This window comes from Natator depressus, chromosome 14 (assembly GCF_965152275.1).
Source record: "Natator depressus isolate rNatDep1 chromosome 14, rNatDep2.hap1, whole genome shotgun sequence".
NCBI lineage: Eukaryota > Metazoa > Chordata > Testudines > Cheloniidae > Natator > Natator depressus.
Genome location: NC_134247.1, coordinates 24,548,776 through 24,574,033, shown reverse-complemented (window position 1 = coordinate 24,574,033; position 25,258 = coordinate 24,548,776). Strand labels below are relative to the sequence as shown.

The window sequence follows — 25,258 nt, the reverse complement described above, 5'->3', positions numbered from 1 at the left end:
GCTTATGCCAACCTAACCATGCACCGTAGACACCTGGTGTAGACACCAGGCCTTAGACACTTTTGAAAATTTTACCTCCCACCCTGTCTCTTGTATCCCTGGCCAGTGCTCTGTCCACCAGACCAGCCTTCCAACCACTTCTCTGTAAGGCTCCTACGGCCGAATTCAAGCTGTGCTAGTCAGTTTCCCTTGGGCAAACAGGCCATGTTGTGTGTTTCTTGCCCTTGACCGGAGGAGCCTGACACTTTGGTTCAGATTCCCGCTGTGAATTGGAACATGTGTCTACATGAACATTTAGTTTGCAGCATGCTGGGGTGTGAATCTACTCCACGCCAGCCTGCTGTGCACTAACTGTCCAGGTGGATCCTGCTGACATGCCCTAATAGTTCCTCTTTGATCCACTCCCATTTCATAGTGGGGTAGATCCAAGTGCACTAAGGAACTGTTAGTGTGCTTCAGGAAGGTCCACGTAGACACTCAGGGCTTAGCTACACTTAAAATGATGCACCGGCGCAGCTGTAGCTTCAGTGAAGATGCTACCTGTGCTAATGGGAGGGGTTCTCCCATTGGCATAGGTACTGCACCTCCCTGAGAGGTGGCAGCTAGGTCAACAGGAGAATTCTCCTGCCAACCTAGCACTGTCTACACTGGGGGCTAGGTCAGTTAAATGTGTTGCTCAAGGGTGTGGATTTTTCACGCCCATGAATGACATACTTATACGGACCTAAACTCTTAGTGTGGACCAAGCCTCTGTGCATGGCAGGTTGGTGCGGGGTAATTTTACACCCCAGCTTGCCTTGAACTAAATGTTCATGTAAACAAGCCCTTATGAATTCAAAATTTGTTTCCATGACTATTTTCTGATGTTCACTTGAGATTCTCTGTTTTTGTGAACGTTCTATTTGCAGAGAATGACGACAAACATGTCACAAAGGCTGCCAAAGCAAATTTGACTAAAACCACAAATGAATATTTGTGGAATTTTGTGTGTGCGCACACATGTTATATGCAAAGTTCTACTAATAATCTAGTGAAGAATACAAGAGGTGTAGAATTTGTGTAACAGTTGTGACGGCCTCAGACCAGAAGGCGATAAGAGAGTGGGGAAAGGCAGGTGTATCAGCCTCAGGATGAGCAGGTCCCTGTTCCCTGGATAGCCAAACAGGGGCTTCTCCAGGCCAACTGAGACACCTGATGCCAATTAACCAGTTAAGGCCATTAGGCTAATGGAGACAGCTGGAACCAATAAAGGTCCCACTCATATTGTTTAAAAGCTCTCCTTCCATTTCCCTCAGAAAAGCCCCGGTGAAAGGAGCTAGAGGAGAGGAAGCATTGCTGAAGCCTGAAAAAGTGTGAAGGGTGAAGCTAGAAAAGGGGGCCCACTCGGAAGTGGCCCAGGGAATCAAAGCAGTTCCAGTGGCGATGGGGAAGCTGCCAACAGCTGCTACCATTAGGGTCCCTGGGCTGGAACCAGGAGTATAGGGTGGGCCCGGGTCCCTTCCCACCGACCCCCATGCTCTACAGAGATCCCCTTGAGAGGGGAAGCAGGCCTCGGTCCAGGCAGGAGGCCGAACTGCACCTACTAGGTCAAGGGATCAACAGAGACTGTGGGGTATTCCCCCTTTCCACCTCCCATACTGGCCTGTGATTAAAGTAGCTCGATAGGCTGTGACCCTTGCCACTACACTGAGAAAGGGAGGTCACACTGACGGCCTTAGCAAGCTTCTGAGGCCACTGAACCTGCCCGGAAGCGCAGGACCCACCAACCAAGCGCCGGCTCGGAGCTTTGTCACACAGTTCACTTGCAGTGTACTAGAGTGTTGTGAATGGGCAGAGGTAAAACTCTGAATACAAAATAGAGCACCCTTTTCTAATACTAAATTAAATAGGACAAAGTTTAAAAATAGTCTTATAAATGGTAAATGATTTAATCTAGGATAGAATTTCTACAGCAAATGGCATGACTTTGTATCTCCTTTCTATTTCCTAGCATGATGATGAAAAGCAATAAATAAATACATAAAAAATAAAGACTCTCCAGACCTCATAGTATTCATTTTAATAGTTGCTATTTAAGCACACAGACAGAAATAGAGATATGCTCCTTTCAAACTCTGCTGACAAAGGTTGCAAAAGCTGCCAACAGAATGGCCTTTGATTCCCCCTGCAATAGATATAAAAAAAGGAAACAATTGATATGTTTAAATTGCTTTATTTTGGAATCCATAAATATTTGTTACTGACAAAAGTGGAAAAATCCTTAAGACCTCTAAATTTTACTAAACTGATAATATTTTTGTTTACAGTACATATAGAATGTGCTTTTACTGGTAAGTATAACAACAAGAATAATACAGAGAAAAACAGTCAAATACTGCTCATCTTGAAGCTTATTTAATGGTTAACCAAGAGTCTGTGCAAAGTTACAGATACAAATGTACTTTCTCATCAGTACTACTGTATAATAAACACGGAATCCATAAATTGGGCTAAAGCACAAAAATGTCCACCTAACCCCCTCTTAGGAAATATTGTCCCAAAAACTAAAAATATTACAGTAAGAAATGTCTTTCTTAGAGCCAAAAAATTCTTGCTACAAAATTTCTAACCAATTTACGGAATGAAGGTTGTAAGAAGCTATTACAAAGCACATGGGCAGAACTTCAGAATGTCTTGGCTCTCACATTTCACTGCTGTCGTGAATGGCACCAACAGTGAGAATTTTCACACATAATGAAGAGCACACAAGAGACACAAAATGTCATTTCTCTAACTATTGAGATAGTAGATCACTTTCAGATTTACATAAATATATTGGAACAGAATAATCCCATCTCTGTTCTAGCCTATGGGCTTTCAGCGGGTCAAATGTAGATTTTTTTTTTTAGACAGTCAGATTTAGAACTAACAAGGATATCTCAGTTGTAAGCCTAAAACCAGCTAAAGACAGCCTGCTAATTATACCTTTATGATCAGCTTGTGAACAAACAACATACAAATGGCTATTTTCTAAGAAACAGCCGGACACAATTATTGCTAACAACACTTTTTTTTAATGAAAATATTTAATCCAACTTTTCAAAACTTCCCATAGTTTTACCTCCCCAGCACATGAAATCTACATGTATTAACCAGCTTTCAGTGTAGTTCCTCCTTCCAACTCTATAGAATAAATCTGAAACTAAAGTTAAGACGAGCTAGTCCTCTGCTACATAAACTGAAAATGGCTAATCAGTCACAAATTAGAACATATACTTCCTTTACAGTTAAATGTTACCCTGTTTCATGAACCTTTGTTTGTTATGAAGAACTTTTCCCAACTGCTGGGAACTATCTCCCTTTTCCCTGGGATGATTCTGCTTGTATAGAGTCAGTGCCCAAATCCCATCATGTTGCACATTTCGGATGTGGACTGTTTTGATATAATACTATGTATCTGCAGCTGTGAAGCCCAGCTTCATGGGCCTGTCATTGCGTGTGGTCAGGAAGGCAGAGCAGTAAGAAGAAATTAACTCTGGGCAAGGAAAGGATATCTTGTATCTCGGTTACCATTTCCCACCTCACGCTTCTCCACACCCCTGAATCAGAGTGTCGTTTAAAAAAGGAACATTAAAACGTTGGACAATATGGTCATTTTCATTAAAACACAATTTGGTGCCTTTAAAACATATCTGAAAACATTTTCATCAGCTCTGATGAAGTTTTAATGTGACATGTGGTTCATTAAAAATAGTTTCCATATTTCAAAGACTGTGTCTATAGATCTCAGGAGACAAGATTGTTACAGGGTCAGTCTGAATTCCGGGGTTCCCCAATGCAACTCACTGTTGTATAATACTGCCCGGGGCATGCAAAGTCAATACCAGTTTGTAGGAAATGCTATAAACCCGGGGCATATTATGCATACCCTTTTCTCCTCCCCACATGCATTTTGGGAGCTTGGCACTCTGCAGATGCTTATGGCCACCCATGGCTAGGACGGGTAAGATTCATCATAAGTCAGATCTATTGTACTGAGGAATCTGGACTGCACTCTGCTTTCATCCTGAGGAGAGGGTCAGAAGGTGGCTCAGACCTGGGCAGGATGGAGCAGGGAAGTTGAAGGATGTGTGAGAGCTGCCATGGGGACTGCAGCTGGCTAGAGAGAAAATGGACAAGTTACAGGACAGAAGTAAACCAGTGGGTTATTCTGTGAAGCTGTCCCACCCAGCGCATTCTCCCTCTGAATAGGGTGAGCATTTGTGGACTCTTGCCAGTCCAGACACAGTAATGTAGCACATCATCTTCCAACCAACAAATAACAATGCTACTACTAATTATAATACTTTGCTCTTCTGCGGTGTACTCGGCAACTCTCAACGCACTTTGTAGACATTACTGAATTAACCCCACCACACTCCCGTATTATTATTCTTCTCATTTGGCTAAAGGGGAGCTGAACAAAGCACGGGGAGGTCACACTGCCAGTCACTGGCAAAGCTGGGACTAGTCCACCAGCGTCATTGTGACTCCAAGCCCCAGACCATGCAGCCTCTGAGTGACAAGCCCTCAGAAAGAGGGACAAGGAGGAACTCAATCCAATCAAACAGTGGCTTGTGCTGAACATTGCTGTGCCAGTTACCTGCCTATCATGCCACACAAGGCAAGTCACACAACAGAGCGGTGTCCAGAAGAGATATGCAGTATCCAGTGCAAGAAGCATTCTCAAGAGAAACTGCCAAACCTTGCTTTGATGGCGACTGCTTCCCTGAAGAGAGTGTGCCTTGAAGGGTCTGTTGATTGCTCCTGTGGGATACATCAGCTTCACCCAGCTGCATGGGTGAAAGAGACAGGGAGAGAGGGGCCAGAATTTCTTTGGAAGATTATTGCCCAAGTAGGACAGGCTGGCAGAGGGCCTGCAACCTTTGTGAAACAGGACAGGTGAAGCTCTGCAATCAAATGGCCTGGAGCACAACACAGCATCTGTGAAGAGGACTTAGGAGAAGAGGTTTGGTAGCTACACCTACTCCAGTAGCTTCTTAACTCATGAACTGAAAATGGAAGCAAAGAATGGAGCTCGTGGGAAAAGAGCCATCCAGAGAGCTGTGCTTGGCCATAGAAGAAGAGAGATGAGTGTCCTAACCCTGTGTCTGAGTGTCCCACACTGAGCCCTGCTTCTCCCCACAGACTGCTGGAAACCAGGCCTGTATCTCTTCTCACACTCTGTTTACAGTGGAATGGCTCCTGGTTTACACTGGAGTGAGAAGGGAGTCAGGGTGTGATGTCCTGTGTCTTGAAGCAAGTCCTGGGATTTCCCAGACAGCTGCTGTATCGTGTCTTCTACCCAATGTCTACCAAAACTTGATGGGCCAAGAAGCTAGTAGGACTATATAGCCTCAGCCAAGGCACCACCATGGGCACCTTGATTGGTGGATCGCCGGGCTCCACTGATTGGTCAAACCATGCTATTTAAGGCAGGAGGAGGAACAGGAAGTTTGTCTGAGCAGCAAGGCGATTTCCTGTTGTGGCTGCATTGGCCCCTACTTGTGCCTGCCTCCTGCACCCAACCCTATTCCTGCTCCACTCCTGCCTCATGGCTGCCTTCACTCCCGTTCCCACCATGCTCCTGCTCTGTGCTTGATTCTTGCCTCTCCTCCAGTTCCTACCTTTGTGCCTCACCGCCAATCATCAGTTACCATTCTTGGCTCCTTCCCTGGCTCCTTCCCTTGGCTCCCTTCTGACTCTGGCTTGACCCTTGGCTCGGACATTTGGAATCTAACCTTGGCTCTGACCTTCAGCTTCAATCCCTGGCTCTGGTAACTGGCCATGACTCTGGTGCTGACTCTCGTCCCATTTCCCCAATCTGGATACCTTCTCCGCCCACTAGTCCTAATTCTTGCTCTGACCACAAGGCCAGACCGCCTACATCCTGGTCCATAACGCAGAGCTCCACAGACTCTGTGGTCAGCACCTCGCTATCAAAGATGGCGGCAGCTGCAAACAGCTCCATTCAGTTCGGAATTAGCCCTGGCCCTCAAGACGTGGGGAATCGGGGTGAAAGCTCAGTGGCGTGGCTGTTTCTGAGAAGTGTCCACATCCGAGGGGCTGGGACTGGGCTGAGGAGGTGGGAGGGGAGCGTCAGTGGAGAGAAAGGAGCGAGGAGCTGCTCAGAGTGGCTGTTCTTCTGTCCCCTGCGGGGGCCATGGCAGAACGCTATACAAGCAGGGAGAGGATTCATTCTGATCACATTGCCCAGAGAGGTTTTAGCCCTGAGGGAACATAATACAGGCACCTAGACCAGGGTGACCCTTGGTTGTTCCATCCCAGCACAGTTTCTGTCAAACAAAGCCCTGTACTCCTCGTCGCTTGACTCCCTTCCCAATGTACTGAGCCCCGGGACCTAGAGACTGGGTCATGCACAGCCCCTGATTGGGGCAGGCAATGCCAGGGCCCTTGAGCATTGCAGCATGATTAATGTCAAATGGGAACAGGCTCCTCACTAAGGTCTGCCTTTAACAGCCTACCCAAGGAGAACACCTTCCCACTGCCAGCCTGGCACCACGGGACCCAGAGTGCCTCAGAATTAGCCCGGGGCTGGGATTGGAGCCCAGACAGAGCCTGGGAGCATCTCACACCGTATGTCGCTCTGCAGGGTGGGAGCCAAAGCAGCGTTAGGAGGGGTGAGATAAGTGGGGGGGGAAGGGGAGAGACTCGCTAAGGGGAGTGTGGGGGAGGGGCCAGTTACAGGGTATGTGGCGGAGGGGCAGAGAAAGGGACTAGTTAAAGTGAGTAAGAGAGGGGCCATTTAAGGGGAGTGTGGGGGAGGGGCAAAACCAGCTAGTTATAGGATATAAGTAGGGGGCATTTAAGGGGTATGAGGGTTATGAGGAGGAGCAGCAGTTACTGAGTATGTGGGGCTAGTTAAAATGAATAGGAAAAAGACCAGTTACAGGGTCTGTGGGGGAGGGGCAGAGAGGGGCCATTTAAGGGGAGTGTGGGGGAGGTGCAAAGACAGCTTGTTACAGGGTAAGAGAGGAGGGGCCATTTATGAGGTATGGGGGGAGGGGCAGTTACTGAGTATGTGGGGGAGAGGCAGAGAGATGGGCCAGTTAAATTAGCAATTATTAAGATGTGTATTTAAAATCTGAAGTCATTCATGATCTTATCCAGGCAGGGGGCTCCATTGTGCCAGTTGGGAAAACAACATGTGCTCATGTGATGGGAACTGAATATGCGACATAATGAGCAACTGTTGAAAGGTCATTAATATGGCAACGGATGCCATCACTTGGAGTGGGATGCTGACCTGCCTTTCGCAAGCTCTGAGATTCCTCTCAGTGCACAGAGGTATGTCCTAGTTTGAATTAGTTCTACAGAATGTAAGTACAGACTGAAATACAAAACACCTCACAAATTTTGGACCCATGAGTCTATTTTTGAAAGAATTTACAAATACTCTGTATCTAATTAGCATTATACATCAGATATACAACATGCCCATTTAGTATAATTATGTTGGATATATAATTTATGCACATGAAATGTAACTGTCTGCTCAGACGATGACTGGAAAATATCCATCTAGTTTTGGGTTAATAGACAAACTTTTCTGTCTGTATCTGTTCAAACAGATTTAGCAGAGGGTTTGCCATTCCTCTGAAATGGTGAGTCCTCAGTTGTCGCTGAGAGGAATAATTAGGCTCAGAAACAGAGCTGAGGAATTGGACTGGAATGAGATGTTAATAGGATGGTGAAATCGTGGCTCCAGTGAAGTCAATGGGAGTTTTACTATTTCAACAGAGCCAGTGTTTCACTCAAAGTGTTTTTCAGCAATGTAATCATGGGTGAGTTTTGGTGCCTCTGGCACCACGTTGGCAAGAAGCTGAACCAATGAAATCCCACCCGTTTTCTATTTACAGACTGCAGAAATAAGGATGAGTGCAGAAAGGGCCTAACGAGCATTTCAGCATAATTGTGCTTATTGACACGTCAACCCCACTACTTCCTACACTGAGAGAGCAGGCAATTTGTAGGCACTATTATATTTCTGTTTTATGAGTATATTTAATATAAACAAGACTTCATTTATCAGCTAGGCTAACTGTGTCACTAGATCTGACAGTCCTCTAGTAAGCTTTGACTTTTAAATCAGGAAGAACAACAGCTACTTGAGGGACATCCTAGCATCTAACGCTTGACTGTGACTATTAGCAGTCAAGGGCAATATAAGTAGTCACTGAAAAATTCAGTACTGGCCAAAAAGGCTGGTGTGAGAGATGGTGACAGGGCCCCACCCTGCCAGGCTAGGATGCTGCAAACATACCGTGGGCTCTGTGAGACTTGGCGCAATTTGAAGTTTAAAAATCCTAAATTCATAAAAACAAGTGAGTTACAGCAGATAAGCCCTTGGAAGGTGCCGCCTGCTGCTATGGCTTTCTTTGACAGAAACTGGCGCATGTTGGGGATTCTCTCCAATTGCCCATTTTTTCTTCTTATGTCAACAACATGAGAATGGTTTTAAAAACAATGCAGATGTGACTGTCAGAAAAGTCTTTTCGGACACTCAGTTAGAGGTTATCTTGGCCTGTAAGGCCACTGCAGTTTGGGGTGCTGGGGTCACACCAGTCCTTACTGATTATCTACAATGCACAGTGTCATATTAAACAGTCACCTCTGTTTTGCTTGCTGTGCGGTAATGGTGGTGGTGTCCTGGGATATAATGCAGTTGTTCCACTGTGTTGTGCCGTCGGGAGGCGAATGCTTGGCGCTTGGCGGAAGTTTGGTTCATACATAAGGTATTGTACAAGTTATTTGAGGCACTGGGATGGGAGTGCATCTTTGTCATCCTGTAGCGATCCAAGACCGGCGTAGAAACAAAGACATCTGTGTGTGACAATGCGCGCGACATGGACTGGTCTGCGAAACCCGTGCGCTCCGGGGAGAGCAGGGGGTCTTGGGAATGGAGGCGCTCTGCAGACAAAAGCTGTTCATCAGAGAGGATCCGTTCATAGGACATGCTGAACTCCTCGGGCATGACCCTCTCAGGGGACAGCACCCTGTCCTGGGACATAGCCCGTATGGGTCGGCGGGGCCGTTCTCTGTGGTTGGTCTGTTTCTGAGACATTTGGATGACATTGAGAGGGAGGGTCCCTCGTGCTGCCAGATCAGGAAGGTGTCTCCTCTTCATGTAATATTCATCAGCTTCTTTGTCAGCTAGGAGGGGAAAAGGGGAAACAGTGTTAGGAACAGCCGAGGGTGTGGTCACAGGAGGGAGAGCAGGGATGGTGTACAGAGAACAGCGCTCTGGAACAAGGCCCCCTGGTGCACTAGATAATGTCTGAGGCAGCACAAACATGGAGACCCATCAGGACTTTTGCCTTATCCTTCAGACATTTAGGCATTGCCATAGACATCGATAGCACTGTGCTATCAATCATGGAACTCAAGGGTCTATTTGCACTATGTGAATATGTATGTATTACACATGGATACAGCGTACATCATGTGTATACACACACAGCCATACAGGGACAGTGGGGACATCAGTTCATACGTGAGTTACTGTGTGCTATATCGCAATTTTAACATGTCACACAATGAACCCCGTGTGCTGAGTCCATGTCAAAATATCGTGTGATTTGTAGTATTACCAGGTCACTGAGAATTCGAGCTGGTTGGAAAACAAAATTTCCAGTCTGTGGGAAATTCTGACATTTAGACATTTTCTTTTGTCCCGAATTAGAACAAAAAGCTGAAATTTCCTAATTGAGCTTGAAATAAAAATAACAAATTTTGTTTCAGAAACATTGAAACCCCCTGTCATAAACATACAGCTAAGGGTAGCATGAAATCCCTCTTTACCCTGTAAAGGGTTAATTCCTCTTTTACCAGTAAAGAGTTAAGAAGCTCAGATAACCTGATGGGCACCTGACCAAAAGGACCAATAAGGGGAGAAGATACTTTCAAATCTGTGGGGGAAGGTTTTTTGTCTGTCTCTCAGAGCCAGCCAGGAAACAGGGCAGGGAAAAATACATCTCCCTAAGCTATATCTGAACTAAGCATCTAGTATTGCAGAAATAGTAAGTAATAGGAAAGAAATGCGTTAGATTATCTTTTGTTTTAGCTTGTGAATTTTCCCTGTGCTAAGAGGGAGGTTTATCCCTGTTTTTGTAACTTTAAGTTTTGCCTAGAAGGGAAATCCTCTGTGGTTTTGAGTCTTTTGTTATTCTGTAAAGTACTTACCATCCTGATTTTACAGAGGTGATTCTTTTACCTTTTCTTTAATTTAAGTTCTGTTTCTTTTAAGAACCTGACTGAATTCTCTATTATCCTAACACTCAGGGGTTTGGGTCGGTGATCACTTTGTAACCAATTGATTAGGATATTATTCTCAAGCCTCCCCAAGAAAGGGGGTGTAAGGGCTTGGGGGGATATTTTGGGGGAATAGGAACTCCAAGTGGTCCTGTCCCTGATCCTTTGTTAAATCACTTGGTGGTGCAGCCTCCAAGGGCAAAGAGTTTGTGCCTTGGGGAAGTTTTAACCTAAGCTGGTAGAAATAAGCTTAGGGGGTCTTTCATGTGGGTCCCCACATCTGTACCCTAGAGTTCAGAGTGGGGAGGGAACCCTGACACACCCTTACAGAAACATTTCACTTCGAAGGTTGAGATGTTTCCTTTCAACAGTATCATTCTAACTTTTATATTATGTTATATTGTATTATATTATATTTTATATTTATTAAAGTGATTTTGTTGTTTGTCAGTGACTGGCCATGAATGTTCCATGGATGCTGGTTTCAATCAGAGTCGCCCTCTCTGTATTTTTTCAAAAAAACCTTTTTTTTTGTAAATTCAGCTGCGAACTCGCTCTGAGGGGCATGGGGTGCTCCTGTGGGACACTGTACTTTCTGTTTGGTGTTTAGTTTCCTAAGGGCACTGGACATCAGTGCACAAATATGAGGTCCATCCCAAAGTCTTTGAGAAGCTCAGGGAAACAGAGACTGACATACAAACCATTCAGCTCTGTGTGGTGCAGTTTGTTCCATGAAAAGTGCACGGGTCTGCCTGTTGTTCTTCTGTCTTAGATGATCTGTTACAGAAATGGGGACTCAGCACATCCCCCCCTTTTGTTGGATTTTAAGCCGCATAAGGCTTGGAGTGGAGGTACATTGGCCTTGAGATCTCTGTCTGACTCATTGGTAGCACCACAATACCTGACCCTGAGCAGGTAGAACAACCTGCCAAAACTAGGTTACAGCCTGAAGAAACAATCCCACAATTATTCAAAGGAAGCAGTTTTTGTGGCATCTTCTGGATCTTACCTTCGCCCTAATCCTGGGGAAATATGACCACTAGTTTAGAGCTGTGCAATGTCTTTGGCCCTTGAACACTGGCCTGCTTGCATACTGCCATGGTGGCCTTATGTTAATACATATCATCGCAGAGGTGTGAATAAGGGAGCATCTAGTCTTATTGCACACCGTGCCGTCTCAAAGCTAACAGCAGATTTCAATGTAAGTCTTGTGTCAATGGGCTGGGGGACTGTTTAAAGGCCAGGATTAAGGATCAGTAAATTGTCTCCTCTGCATTCCTTTCACTGCAAGGCTTTCAGTGACTATGCTACAGCGTGTCCAGAAACACCCAACACAACCAGGCCAGTGGGCTCCCAACCCCCCAGGACTTGTCAACAATCTTCACCCCAGAATGAAACACATACAGCACCCCTGACATGCAGTCACATCTGCCGTGGAAGGCAGCATTCCACTAGCTCTCAACATGCTGCAAAAGTGTGTGTGTGAGGGGTGGTGACTGTGTCCACAGACACTGAGCTGAATGCCTGTGCAATCTTTGTCCATGCAGAACAGACAGGTTAATCAAAATGAACCTCTCCTGCAACTGCATGGGACAGAGATTAGCTGTCCGGGAAACAAGGGCTGAGAAGTGCGTGCAGGAATATCAGTCCTTTGCTATGTCCCTTTCCCTAGCTTTCTTGGATGGCAAAAGCTTGTCAGTGAATTGCTTTGTGAAGGCTGCACACCTGAGAATATGTTAAGGACAACACTTGTTTCTCCAGCCTCTTATTCTCACTGAGGCTGAACGAGAGCATATTAAAGAGAACAGTAGGGGTGGGGGGAGAAAAGCTTCATCTAGTGGAAGCCTCTTTTCATCTTCAAATGATTGAAAGAGCAAAACTGCTCACAGGCCAGTCAAAGCAGTCTCAAGGTGAGCAAGGCAAGTGGGGCACAACAGAGATGCCTTTGAATCTATCCTGGCTAAGGGGGCAACTACACAGAAACACAACCCAAACACTCCCTCTCTGTCTGATACAGTCACAAAAATGTAAGGCTGAAATGCCCTCGTGGAAGAGATATGAAGTCAGTAGTAAAAATATTGCAACAATGCCAGAAGGTATGGCCCCTGAAGTGTTTATGGGATGGAAGAAACGAGGAGAAGCTTGACAGAAGCCTGGCTGATTCTCCCCACTAGATAGTCTATTTCCTTAGAGAATACCAGCCCTCCCACTTGACCCAGCTGCCTGATTGTGGTCACTGTCAGCAGAAGCCCACTAGACACACGAACAGTTAAACAACAACAGCTTGAGACAATGGGCCAAAGGCCTGATGTGAGACTTAAGCAGTCCCTGGGCCAGTCTTCTGTACAGGGGTGACTGTCACTGAGTAACCACTAACACTGGCTTCCACTCTGTCCTGACCCACATTCTCAGTACCAAGGGTGGGGAAGCCTCTGATTTTTACTATGCCTATATTGCACCATGCTCCTGAGTGTGTTGTCAGCTGCAGGCCTCTGCAGTCTCCAAGCCTGAGCCACTACTAGTTGAGCTACAGGGCCCAAGGCCACAGCAACCTCATCCCCCTTTATATGTGGCCCAGCCACTAGACAGGGACGGAGCACCGCATGGATAGGGTATGGGTTATACCTACGTTTCTGTCTCTATCACCTTGTTCTGTATTTTCAGGATTTCGTTCTAGATAGTACTTTGGGAGACATTTTGTGTCTCTCCGACTAAACTATTATTTGAAAAAAGCAACAGTTGCAAGCGTGTTTTAGTGGAGTTCAGCTTGTGACACTGCACCCCATATTCGTCACAGTGATATTAGTATAAGATTATGACAGAATTCTGATGTATTTTATGCAAGGTAGGTCATGTAAGATATCATTGAAAAGGTTATGATTTACTGAATATAATTATCCTATCTGTATGCATGTATCATTTTTGTATCTGAAGTTCGGAACAGTGACTATATATCTTTATGACAAATGTGTTTACATCTGGGGAATGCCCATTAGGCAGAATGCACTCAGTCTAGATGACTGGCTGGGAAGGGCCATTAGAGAAAACAACAGGCCTTAGAAGAAGTTTATCTCCCACCAGAAAGGTGTGGGGTAGGGTGTGGGGGAGCTTCCTGAGGACGCTACAAACAGCCTCTGACTCATGGTTGCTGTGACACTACAGGGACATGTAATCAGGTCACCTGGTATTGGACTCCATCTTGGAATACCAACTTTTTTCCACTGCCTGGCATGGGCGCTAAGCTTTGAGACAAAGGGTTCCTGCCATATGCAAAAGCTATTTAAGGCAGGGGAGTTACATCATCTTGGTTCTTCACTGACTCCCTGCCCCAAAGAGACTCTGGGAATCACCTGTGGAGCAAGGATTGAACTGCAGGGAAGTGCTGGACACAGGCTAAAGGGATTTTTAGCCTGTGAAAGGAACACCTGGGTTTTTTAAGCTGTAAGCAAGTACAACTGGCCCCTTAAGAATCACTGCAGCCTGCTTGAATCATCATTTAGGGTGAGGATTTGCTACTCATATTCAGTCTCTTTAGTATATTAAGCTTAGTTTGCATGTTTTGTTTGTTTGCTAGGTAAACTGCTTTGATCTGTTTACTATCCCTTATAATCCCTTAAAATCTATTTTTTGTTGTTAATAAACTTATTTTTGCTTTGTCTAAAACCAGTGTGTGGGAAACATAACTTGGGGCAGAAAGCTGTTGCATATCCTTCTCCATATTGAGGGTGGGGGCAAATTTCATAAGCTTATGCTGTACAGATCTCTGTGCAGTACGAGTCAGTATAATCTGGGTTTATCCTCCAGAGGGGGATGTGCACTTGAGCAGTTGGGCAGTTCCTTAGCTGTAGCCTCCCCATGCAGAGCTGATCACTGCTCTGTATGTACTGCAGCTGGGTGTGTCCCTACCTGTATCTGTGCTGGTCACAGTAGTACAATGTAAAGGGAGCCCAGGCTGGTGGGTCAGGGGGGCTCAGTGGTACCCCAATTCCAGGTGTCACCCCGGTGGGAGATAAACTTCTTCTAAGGCGTATTGTTTCTCTAATAGCCCTCCCCAGTGAGCCATCTAGACTGAGTGCATTCTGACTAATGGGCATTCCCCAGGTGTAAACACATTTGTCATTCAGATATATAGTCAATATTCCTAACTTCAGTTACAAAAATGATACAAGCAGAGGAATAGGATAATCATATTCAGTAAATCATAACCTTTTCAGTGATATCTCACATGTCCTATCTTGCATAAAATACATCAATATTATGCCATAATCATATCCTAATAATATCACTGTGAAGAATATAGGGTGCAGTGTCACACAGCTACTCTTTGTTTAAAAAACTTCTGCATCTTTAAAACACCTGGGAATGAATGGTTAAATTCCCCACTTCACCAAGTCCAGAATCATTCACTGTCACCCAAATCAGCTGAGACACACTCAACCTGAACTTTGTCCTTTAAAAGATAGTATACTTGTAACTTTAGATGTCATTGTGACAATTTGGGAAATCTGTCTATGTACAGTTTATGAAGTCTGTTTGAGATTATGAATTCTGGTATATCTGAGCCTTTAGGATTATCTTTGCTGTATTTTCACCTTATTTTTCTTGTGCTAAAGAGGTAGGGAGGAGTGCCTGGGGTAGGTCTCTGAATAGGATGGTGTGAAGTTATCTAATTAAAATATAATCATGGAAATCATTATTGCTACCACTTTATATAATTTCTATGAATCTTATACAAAATGTGACACATGACCAGAAAGGATTAAGCATCCTGCAGGCTAATTGACCCAGATGCAACCATTAGAGACATGTTAGAAGAATATGTGAATGGTAATTAGGGCCACTCCATGGTAGATAGGCTAGAACTTTGAAATGCAAACCTCTATTGTTAGAGAAAGATGATACTAATTGTATGTGTTTAATTATAGCTTGTTAAATGTTTGCCATGTAAACAGACAGTTCCTGTCTATCATTATAGCTATTGATTTACAGATCAAAAGGGAATATTAACAGTTAGATGAATCTTGGGTACAATAATGTCATTGTCTATATGTCTCTTTAATGTTTGTGATAAATTGCTTAATGGATAAATTATCTTACGTTAATACATGTAGTTAATTACCCGACTTTCCTCCAACAGCTTCTGCAGTGGAACCTCACTGGCAGTACGAACATCGGCAGCACCCTGAAGGCTAAAAATTTTGTGGAGTGCAAAATAAATGCAATGTGATTTTTTTAAAAAATATAACACAAGGAAAACTGGACTGGACTGGATGGGGGGTTGTGGGTAGGGACAAGGAGAAATATTTCACCAAAGACTGAAAATAATTTTTCATCAAATGCTTTATATTTGAGACAAATCTAATCTCAGGAATTGTTCTTCACACAAAATTGCACCCATTTAACTACATCAGAGTGTCCACAAACTGATTTGACTATTTTTGGTGTAAGTCTCTGTGTTAACATTCTTCTTAGGGAATAGAAGTGGCTAAAGTCAATTTAGCTAAAGTTGGAAGTAAAATCCTATTGGGAAAAACAGAAAGGAGCATAAACTATGGCAAATCAAGTGTAAAAGTATAAGGCCAAAAAAAGAATTTGAAGAACTAGCCAAAAAATTCAAACTAACAGACTTTTTTAAAAAAAAGTTTATCAGAAGCAGGAAGCCTGCCAAACAATCAGCGGGGCCACTGAATGATTGAGGTGCTAAAGAAGCACTCAAGGAAGACAAGGCCATTGTGGAAAAGCTAATTTTTTTTTTTTTTTGCATTGGTCTTCACAGCTGAAGATGTGAGGGAGATTCCCACACCTGAGCCATTCTTTTTAGGTAACAAATCTGAGGAGCTGTCCATGATTGAAGTGTGAATAGAGGAAGTTTTTTGGGGAAAAAAGATAAACAGTATTCACCCAAGAACTCTGAAGGAACTCAGATATGAAACTTCAGCACTACTAATTGTGGTACATTATTTATCCCTTAAATCAGCCTCTGTACTAGAGGACTGTAGGACAGCTAATGTGACACCAATTTTTAAAAAAGGGTTCCAGAAGTGATCCTGGCAATCACAGGCTGGTAAGCCTAACTTCAGTACCAGGCAAATTGGTTGAAACTATAGACTCATAGACTTTAAGGTCAGAAGGAACCATCATGATAACCTCTTCTGACCTCCTGCAAATTGTAGGCTACCAAACCTCACCCCCAGACTCCTTTAACAAACCCATAACATCTGGCTGAGTTACTGAAGTCCACAAATCATGATTTAAAGACTTCAAGTTACAGAGACTCCACCATCGGCTCTAATTTAAACCTGAAAGTGACCAGTGTCCCATGGTGCAGAGGAAGGCAGCAATTCCCCGGGTCTCTTCCAATCTAGCCTGAGGGAAAATTCTTTCCTGATTCTAAATATGGTGGTCAGTTGGACCCAGAGCATTTTGGCAAGACCCAAGAGCCAGACTCCTGGGACAGAATTCTCTGTAGTAACTCAGTGTCCTCCCCATCTAGTGTCCCATCACTGGCCATTGGACATACTTGCTACTAGCAGTCACAGTCTGCCTATGATGGCATGTACCAGTCTCATCATACCATCCCCTCCATAATCTTAAATTCAGTCTTGAAGCCAGTTAGGTTTTTTCCCCCACTGCTCCCCTTGGAAGGCTGTTCCAGAACGTCACTTCTCTCTCTGGTGGTTAGAAACCTTTGTATAATTTCAAGCCTAAACTTGTTGATGGCCAGTTTATATCCATTTGTTTTTGTGTGAACATTGGCAATTAACTAAAATAACCCCTCCCATTCCCTCGTATTTATCCCTCTGACGTATTTATAAAGAGCAATCATATCTCCCCTCAGCCTTCTTTTGGTTAATCTAAACAAGCCAAGCTGCTTGAGTCTCCTCTCAGACGGTAGGTTTTTCATCCCTCTGATCATCCTAGTAGCCCTTCTCTGAACCTGTTCCAGTTTGAATTCATCTTTCTTAAACGTAGGAGACCAGAATTGTACACAATATTCCAGATGAGGTTTCATCAGTGCCTTGTCTAATAGTACTAACACTTCCTTATCTCTACTGGAAATACTTTGACTGATGCACCATAGGATCACATTAGCCTTTTTTCATGGCCACATCACATTGGCAGCTCATAGTCATCCTGTGATCAACCAATGCACCAAGATCTTTCTCCTTCTCTGTCTCTTCTAACTGATAAGTCTCCAGCTTATAGCAGGTTTCAGAGTAACAGCCGTGTTAGTCTGTATTCGCAAAAAGAAAAGGAGTACTTGTGGCACCTTAGAGACTAACCAATTTATTTGAGCATAAGCTTTCGTGAGCTACAGCTCACTTCATCGGATGCATCCGATGAAGTGAGCTGTAGCTCACGAAAGCTTATGCTCAAATAAATTGGTTAGTCTCTAAGGTGCCACAAGTACTCCTTTTCTTTCAGCTTATAGCAAAAATTCTTGTTGTTAGTCCCCAAGTGCATGACTTTGTATTTTACACTATTAAATTTCATCCCATTTCTATTACTCCAGTTTTCATGGTCATCTAGATCTTCTTGCAAGATATTCCGGTCCTCTTCCATATTAGAAATATCTCCCAACTTTACATCATTTGCAAATTTTATTAGCACACTACCACTTTTTGTGCCAAGGTCATTAAAAAAATGTTAAATAAGACTGATCCCAAGACAGATCCCTGAGGAACTGCAGCCTGACAGTTCACTTTTCAGTATGACCAGTTGTAACCTTCCCTTTAACCAATTCCTTATCTACCTTTCAATTCTCATATTAATCTCCATCTTCTCCAATTTAACTAATAATTTCCCATGTGGAACTATATCAATGCCTTACTGAAACCCAGGTAGATGAAATCTACTGCATTTCCTTTGTCTAGAGAATGGGTTATCTTCTCAAAGAACAAGATCAGATTGGTCTGGCACAATCTACCTTTTGTAAAACCATGTTGTATTTTATCCCAATGACTAATTACCTCTGTGTACTTAACTACTTTCTCTTTCAAAATTTGTTCCAAAACCCTGCATACAATTGAGGTCAAACTTACATGCCTGTAGTTTCTTGGATCATTTCTTTTTACCTTTCTTAAAAATAGGTACTATGTTAGCAATTCTCCAGTCCTAGAGTACAACTTCCAAGTTTATGGATTCATTAAAAATTCTTGCTATTGGGTTTGTGATTTCATGTGCCGGTTTGTTTAATATTCATGGATGGAGATTATCCAGGCCCTCCAATTTGGTCCCATTAAGCTGTTTGAGTTTGACTTCTACCTCGGATGTGGTAATTTCTACTTCCATATCCTCATTTCCAATAGACACCTTATGATTACCCCAAAGCTCCTCAATACTCTTATGAAAAACTATGGCAAAGTATTTGTGTAGGTGTTTGGCCATACCTATATTATCTTTAATCTCCACCCCATCCTCAGTGCTTAGTTGTCCCACTTCCTTCTTTCCTTGTTTTCTTTTTCTTTATATGGCTATAGAACCTTTTACTTCTGATATTAATTTGATTCAATTTCCTTTGCGAGGTCCAGCTTTGCTTGGCTTTTGGCAGTTCTCACTTTCCCCCTACACTTTCTGACCTCCAAGAGGTAGCTTTCCTTGCTGATCCATTCCATCTTTCGTTACATAGTAAAGAAAAGAATTGTCAGATGCATAAATGAACATGATTTGTTGCGGAAGAGTCAACATGGGTTTTGAAAAGGGAAATTGTGCCTCACAAATCTTTTAGAATCAATAAACATGTGGACAAGGGTGACCCAGTGGATACAGTGTACTTGGACTTTCAGAAAGCCTTTGGCAAGGTCCCTCATGAAAGCTTATAAGAGGGATAAGAGGGAAGGTCCTTTCATGGATCAGGAACTGGTTAAAAGAGAGAAAACAGGGTAGGAAGAAATGGTAATTTTTTTAAGAATGGAGAGCGGTAAATAGCAGTGTCCCCTAGGATCTATACTGGGACCAGTGCTGTTCAACATATTCATAAATGATCTGTAAGAAGGGGTAAATGGTGAGGTGGCAAAATTTGTAGATAATATAAAATTATTCAAGATAGTTAAGTCCAAAGCACACTTTGGATCTCAGGTGACTGGGCAAGAAAATGGCAGATGAAAGTCAGGGCTGATAAATGCAAAGTAATGCATACTGGAAAACATAATCCCAATGATATCTTTAAAAAGATGGGTCTAAATTGGCTGTTACCACTCAAGAAAGAGATCTTGGAGTCATCATGGACAGTTCCCTAAAAACATCCACTCAATGTGCAGCAGAAGTCAAAAAGCCATCAATGTTGGGAACCATTGGGAAAGGGACAGATAATAAGACAGTAAATATCATAATGCCACTATATAAATCCATGGTATGCCCACATCTTGAATACTGTGTGCAGATGTGGTCGCCCCATCTCAAAAAAGACATATTGGAATTGGAGAAGATACAGAAAAGGGCAACAAAAATGATTAGTGGTATAGAACAGCTACCATATGAAGAGAAATTAAAAAGACTGGGACTGTTTGGCCTGGAAAAGAGATGACTAAGGGGAGATATGATAGAGATCTATAAAATCATGACTGGGTGTGTAGAAAGTGAATAAGGAAGTGTTATTTACCCCTTCAAATTACAGAAGAACCAGGGCTCACCCAATGAAATTAATAAGTAGCAGGTTTAAAACAAACAAAAGGAGGTACTTCTTTACATAATGTACAGTCAACCTGTGGAACTCATTGCCAGGGGATGTTGTGAAGGCCAGAATTATAGAATTAGATAAGTTAATGGAGGATAGGTCCATCAATTTTTATTAGCCAAGATGGTCAGGGATGTAACCCCATGCTCTGAGTGTCCCTAAATCTCTGACTGCCAGATTCTGGGACTGGATGACAGGAGATGGATCACTTGACGATTGCCCTATCCTGTTCATTTTCTTGGAAGCATATGGCATTGGCCACTATTGGAAGACAAGATACTGGGCTAGATGGACCATTGTTCTGATCCAATATGGCCATTCTATGTTTTTTATAGTCTTATGGTAACAAACTGACTTTAGCTAAATCAACCTGAGCCATTTTTATTCCATAATAAGAATGTTCACAGACAAATTAACCTTAGCAGAACTAACTTGGTTTTAATGTGCAAGTCTGTATGTAGAACAGGGTCTAGGCACCTGGCACTGCTGTATCTGGTGTGACAAAGCTCTGTCCTTGCCTCCGTGGGTCCCACGTTTCCTGGCGGATTTCACTAGCCTCAGAGGCTCACTGTGACATTTAACCACCCATTGCCTTTGAAAGGTGGTGCCAGTTCAATGAGTGTTACTGAACCAGTGATGGAGAACCTAACGGGGGATGTAACTCGGCAATAGGTGGAGTGTGGTTTGCCAAGTGCCTTCCCTTTGCATCGCATGGCAAGCACAGAGGAAAAGGCCCTGAGGCCAGTGGGGAGCAGCACCTCCCAAGCTATAACTCCTAAGAACTCCAGGAGTCCAGAGTCTGCAGCATGACTTGCCTGCACTGAGGGAAATAATTTATTGAAAAAGGAATTTGAGCACAGAGGCTCAGAGCCCTGCACTCCTCCCAACAGACATGAGGGTGAAAACTGGTGAAGTCTGGCTAACTCTTAATTGTTCTGGAATCTGAGATGACCAATTTGATATCGATGGCCTCTCAGGGTATGTCTCGATCAGAGCTAGCACATGTCTGTCTACCCATGGTGGGAAGTAGGCTCCCAACTGTAGGCTACATCTATGTGACAAGCTAGGAATGTGATTCTCCTGCTTGTGCACCCAGACTGGCTGTAGGTCAAGTATAAATAGCAGTGTAGCTGCAGTAGTGGCAAGAGAGGCACGACTCAGCTGTGCAGAGTACAAACCTGTCTAAAGCCTTAGGGATGGCAAGTAAGTCTGAGCATTGAGATAATGGAATCTCAGTGTTGCCAACTCATGTGATTTTATTCTGAGTCTCATGATATTGGTGTGATACTTAAAGTGCCAGCTCCTGGAGCCAGCTGAACAGGTGAGAGTTTCAGCTTTCATTAAAAAAACAAAATATGTTTCGAGCCCTCAGGGTTGAGGAGAAGAGATTGAAATGTGCCCTGAGTGCACCCTACCAGGTCAGACACTAGAAGGAAAACAAAAAGAATCTTAAATGTATTATTTTTTAAATGCTCATGATTTTGGAGGGCCTGAACTCTTGATTTCTGAATGCCTGGGGTTGGCAATCCTGGAATCTTCATTTTCAGGATAGTTGGTTTATTTCCTCTTGTCTTTTTGGTGTTTTGGACCAATACAGTTTATAGTTTGAAGGGAACCTCCTGATACAGTTATTAGGGATAGTAGATCACCAGATTGTTTTGTGTTATGTTGTTGTTTTTTTCTTTTTTGGGTCCTGGGTTATTCCCCCTCCCAAGCTTAATAAGCTAACATACAAATGGATAAATTCATGGAGGTTAAGTCCATTAATGGCTATTAGCCAGGATGGGTAAGGAATGGTGTCCCTAGCCTCTGTTTGTCAGAGGGTGGAGATGGATGGCAGGAGAGAGATCACTTGATCGTTAGGTTCACTGTTAGGTTCACTCCTTCTGGGGCACCTGGCATTGGCCACTGTCGGTAGACAGGATACCAGGCTGGATTGACCTTTGGTCTGACCCAGTATGGCCATTCTTATGTTCTTACAGAAATCACTATGAATTCTCTGTTTTTGTTAAGCACAAATTCAGTCTATTCCAACTGATCTCTCTATTTTGGTTTCTCTGTAATATTTTTTTAAAATGCCTAATCCTTGTAATGCTTCCCTTAGCTAACATAGAGTTGGTTAATGAATCTGGCAATAATAGCTCCCTGTCTGATTTTGACTTTTCCCAGTTAGCAATAAACAGTGATTTCCCCCCAGAGTTTTGCATAGCGATGGAATTTACACAGCTGCCCTTGTTCAACAATACTTGTGATATACCCCCACCGCTTGTCCAGGCACCACATGCCAGCCCCACTGGGGATGTCAATGCAGATCTGGGATGGGGTCTGCCATGGGAATGCTGCCACACGGCCAGCAGCCTTTACTCTACAGTTGTTTGCAGGTAGGTGTAGCAAATTGGTCCCATGAGAGCTCAGAACCCATGTGAGAGCTGGGTGGATAAACAGCATCACTGCGGCTTTAGGGTCCGGTTCCACTGGGCTCTCACGTGGGTGAGAGCCGGCCTCCTTCCATGTGCAGGCTATGTATGGCCTGGATGAGTCCCAAACCCTGTGCTCTGGAGGGGGCTGGGAGGAGGTTTGCCCACAGCTTTGCTTCCCCACTCACCAGTCTGCAGAGCTGCAGACCCCACCCCCAGGGAGATGAGGTGAGTGCTCAGCCATGGCAGCTCCATGAAGGGCTGGGTGTAGCAGGCACCATCTAGCCCATAATAACCAATGAACTGCACCATGGGCAGCTAGAGGTATGTTGATGAAGCCTGGGAGGCATCAGGGAGGGGAAGGAAAGGAAGGATCATTTAGAGGCACCAGGTATGATCTTGGGCAAGTCGCTGACTTGCTCTGGACCTCAGTTCCTCATCCTTCCTGTGCCCATGCTCTCCATTTCGACTGTAAGCTCTTTGGTGCAGTGACTCTCTTACCATGGGGCTGTGCAGCCTCTACGTAAGAACATAAGAACAGCCATACTGGGTCAGACCAAAGGTCCATCTAGTCCAGTATCCTGTCTTCTGACAGTGGCCAGTGCCAGGTGCCCCAGAGGGAAACAACAGAACACGTAATCATCAAGTGATCCATCCCCTGTCGCCCATTCCCAGCTTCTGGCAAACAGCACAATGGGGCCCTGGTCTCTTGGGGCATCTGGACAGCAGTATAATGCAAATGATTATCAATAATAACAGTAATAATAACAATACAGGACAGCATGGCAGTTTCAGCCCTGTCTAGCTCAAATCAGGTGTCACAAAACCCAGTTTGTCTGGCTGGCTAACTGAGTGACTGGCTGAGAACAGACACAAAGTTTGGGTCCAGCAAGTCTCTCTCTTGCTGAGGCCAGGGGGTGGGGGGTAATAAGGCCACCGATAGCTCTGGGCCCCCCAAGAAAGTGTCATGAGGGACAAATCTGGTCCCTGCCACCACCCCTGGCAGGGACCCTGTTCCAACCCCGCTTGTCCCCTGCCTCTTGTCCCACAGGGTGTTCCTCGGCTGGGGAGTCTCCCGAAACTCTACCACGCAGTACATGAGCTGGTCCTGCCAGGAGTTGAGTGTTCTGTGCAAAGCGGCAGCTGGGTCACATTTTAGCAGTGTTGCGGCCACGCAGATGGAGCAACACTCTGGACCGCTCCGGCAGCAGCTGTATTGATTTACTGCTTGAAAGTGGGCAGGCTATGGCCCCCGGCTCTGCGGCCTATGGAACTCTGAGCAGGTACAAACAACTTTGGGGGCCATTTGCCTCCCCCAGTTCTCCTAGTTAACGCCACTGCTCTGGAGCCCTGGTTGGTTAAGTGCCAGGTCAGTGGAAGAGCTGGATTCCCCACTGGGGTGTGACTGACTTTCGTATCCATTACCCAGACTACTGGAAATAAAGGAATAAATAAGGTTGGGGTTTTCCAGGGGCCTAAGGCAAGCTCTCTCCCCTCAACACCTTGGGAAATCCCAGCCCAAATCAATCATCGTACTACAGTAGCTAGACGTGGCACAGAAGGTCTGTGCTTCTCTGGTTCATTCTGGGTTTAGCAGGCAGCATCTTGCCCATAATAATCAATGAACAGCAACATGGAAAAATCTGAAAGCTGCTCCAGGAATTGCTGCTAGGAGCAGTTGCACAGACAGACGGGCCCTGCTCACTGCAGCCAGTAGTACCGCATGCCTGGAGAGGGAGGTCGAACTGTATGTGCAGAAATATCCCACTGATTGGCTAGCTAGTGACTAGCCAGGGCTCGTTATTCCCTAAGGGCAGAAGAGGGTTATTCCCTGAGGGCCAGTGCAAAGGATTATGCACCACTTAGGCACTAAGGATAGCACTGAAGTGGGGCTTGAGCAGTGCACTGGTGTTGCCCCTTTGCACAGGAGCCAGTTGAACTCTGTGACCTGCCCAGGTTTCTGTGAGGTTACTTCTCCAGATCTCAGTCACATCCCTCTGTCTGAGTGGAGGGGAGACCCAGGCTGAAAGAGGCATCACAGAAGCCTTTTATTATTCTGACAGAGACCATGTTCCTGCCAGCCCCCAAGCCTCAGCCCACTTCACCCACCTGGACAGTGACCAATCAGCACCTTGGGCACCAGCCATCCTGATAGCTTAAAGCTGCCACCTCCACCCTCACCTGGCAAGGTGGAGCTCTAGGTGACCATGGCCAAACGCTGCCTTACTCAGGCCTACTCTACACACAGGGTTTGTCCCAGTGTAGCTATGCGGGGTGTTTTTTTACTGAGGATGTTATACCAGCGCAAGCCCTACTGTGGATGCCATTATATCTGTTTCAAGGTGTGTTATACAGTTATAGCTCACGCTCCTTCCTGTTTGGGACTTACTGTATCGTATAAATACATTTATACTGGTATACTTGCATCCACGCTAGGAGGTGCACTGCTTAAACTATCCTGGTCTAGTTAAAGTGATACAACTTCTGTGTAGACAAGGTCTCAGTCCTTAAATCCAAGTGAAGCCAGGAGGGATATGCCTGAAAAGAATGTGAGTGAGGATTTCACAATTTTGGCCCCAAATGTCCAATATGCTGTCATGATGCTAATGGTTTTGATGATTGCTAGAAGAGAAACCTTCTCAGAAAACATGACAGCATCACCTGACAAATACAGAGTTTGACAGTTATAGAAAGCCAGAAAGAAAGAGGCTGTGTTCATATACTTCAGATTGACGGCCCTTTGAAAAAACCAGCGAAATTACCTGTCAAAAGAAAAAGTCATTAAGAGAGTTCAAGTTGCAGATATACTGCACTTAACCACTAGAGAACATCAAAAGATGTCATAGTTAATGAAAACTTCCAGGCTTTCAAATAC

General features: G+C 44.5%; 1 protein-coding gene across 1 annotated transcript in view; it reads right to left on the bottom strand.

Annotated features, from left to right (window-relative positions):
- Nucleotides 1-2,196: 2,196 nt before the first annotated feature.
- The window catches only part of SHISA6 (shisa family member 6), a 376,791-nt gene continuing 353,729 nt past the window's right edge, over nt 2,197-25,258 (bottom strand). Inside the window, exon 6 of the mRNA XM_074971799.1 lies at nt 2,197-9,192. Coding sequence (XP_074827900.1) covers nt 8,639-9,192 — 554 coding nt within the window. The 3' untranslated portion in view covers nt 2,197-8,638. The remainder of the gene's footprint in view (nt 9,193-25,258) is intronic.